Here is a 1,746-nt window from a genome sequence, read left to right as displayed (position 1 = left end):
TAAAAACCTCAATACATAAAGATAATTTATAGTATTAATTTTAATATTTATATATTTATATTCTCTATATTCATTACTATTAAAATTTGGATTTTATATAAATTAAAAACTATGATTATATTTTTTATTGATATATGACATTGTATTTTTTTTAAAGAACGGAAGCGTGATTTCAAAACGGAATCATAAGCTTCCAACATGTTTTTAAAGAGAATATTTTGTAAATGTTTTGGAATCGAGATTCCGTAAGCTTCCACAAGGTTCCGATTCCGATTCCGGTTTTGAAGCGGGAAACGGACGTCCGACGAAGCTTCCATGCAACGTAGAACTAAACTGAATCCAGAAATTCTCTTAGAATAATAGTTTGTTCCCAATCTTTTTATCCAAGCCGAACCAAAAACTAAATTCACTGGACCGAAAAACCAAAATATGCTGAGCTAGTTACTGTAATTATATATATGGTGCATTATGTTAACCGACCTGAAACTCAGGACAATCATCCAAATAGTCATCAAGTGTATCTCCATCATCGAATGCTTCTCCATTGGTGAAAACCACAATCATGTAGTCAACGATCTGGCTTCCAAAAAGGATCTTTAATGTGCGAAGTGTTAATTGCTTCGTTTTTTTTTGTAAACTCGAAGTGTTAATTGCTCCTCTTCTGTTAACCAGTTCCTCACAGAGAAAACCAGAATGACTGCATCTATGCCGTCTTTAGCCAGACGTAAGCATCTTACAATTTCTCTGATGGTGAAATCTGGCGTCGAGGAAGCACTGAACAGACCTGAAAGCACCCCACTAGTTAATCTAAATGTGCGTTTTAAGAAAATGTGGGATTTGACAATAGATAGTGTCACAAAAACTCACCAGGAGTATCGATAACATTGATTCTCTGACCATTTGGTTGCATAGAAGTATGTAGCTACACTCTTTAGTAATGAATCTTCCTCTTGTTTTTGACAGGAACTTTGTTTCTCCTAGGATGCTATTTCCAGTCGCACTTTTACCATTCCCAGTCCGACCAAGCAGGACTAGAGTTCTTTCAGGTTTCCAATCAACTTCCACATTTACTCCATTTGATTCCCAAGACATTGTTTCCAATCTGAAAATTCCAAAGGACATGTGAATGGTTCTTGAAATGAACAAAAGAAAAGAAAAAAAGTAAACAAGAACTTAAAGTGTTATGAATCATGAAGTGGATGGTCCATAACCTAGACCATTATAGTCTTGATTTAAATAGTTATGACATAGGCTAAAATAAATACTAAGTTGAAATCATTTGATCAAATAGTTGTTTGTCAAAATATAGTTGTTTGTCAAAATTTATCTAAATCTAAACCGGCCTTGAAATCGGTTCATTATAGTTTGAACAAATGATATAAATTTATCTTGATCTAAAAACCAACCTTGAAAACTGATTTTGTGATGATTAAATTATATACTGATCATATATACATACCTGATAGCATCTATTAGAACAAACATGGATTAGTAATTTGTTAGATCATACACATATCATGAACTGATCATTTCCATGCATCCGCTTGTCATATAGTTTTATTAAAACTGAGCATGCATACATATAATAGATCATTCTAATCATGGGGCATTTAAAATAAAATCTAAATTGGTTCATATTGCTTGCATCTAATTAGATTAAATTGGTTATTTTTAAAGTTAAGCATGTTTGTTTAATTTAAAAACATAAACCAGCTTTGAAACCGATTGATTGAAAATCTAATTGAA

General features: G+C 32.2%; 1 protein-coding gene across 1 annotated transcript in view; it reads right to left on the bottom strand.

Moving 5' to 3' along the window:
- LOC106318906 (protein AIG1) overlaps positions 1-1,166 on the bottom strand; it is a 3,019-nt gene extending 1,853 nt beyond the window's left edge. Inside the window, 4 exon segments of the mRNA XM_013757063.1 lie at positions 481-620; positions 656-784; positions 868-924; positions 927-1,166. Of these exon segments, the coding sequence (XP_013612517.1) occupies positions 481-620; positions 656-784; positions 868-924; positions 927-1,122 (522 nt within the window). The 5' untranslated portion in view covers positions 1,123-1,166.
- Between the last annotated feature and the right edge of the window lie 580 nt (positions 1,167-1,746).

The sequence above is a fragment of the Brassica oleracea genome, chromosome C9, assembly GCF_000695525.1.
Source record: "Brassica oleracea var. oleracea cultivar TO1000 chromosome C9, BOL, whole genome shotgun sequence".
In the NCBI taxonomy this organism is placed as follows: domain Eukaryota; kingdom Viridiplantae; phylum Streptophyta; class Magnoliopsida; order Brassicales; family Brassicaceae; genus Brassica; species Brassica oleracea.
Note: the sequence above shows the minus strand (reverse complement) of the source record. Positions and strands in the feature narration are given on the sequence as shown.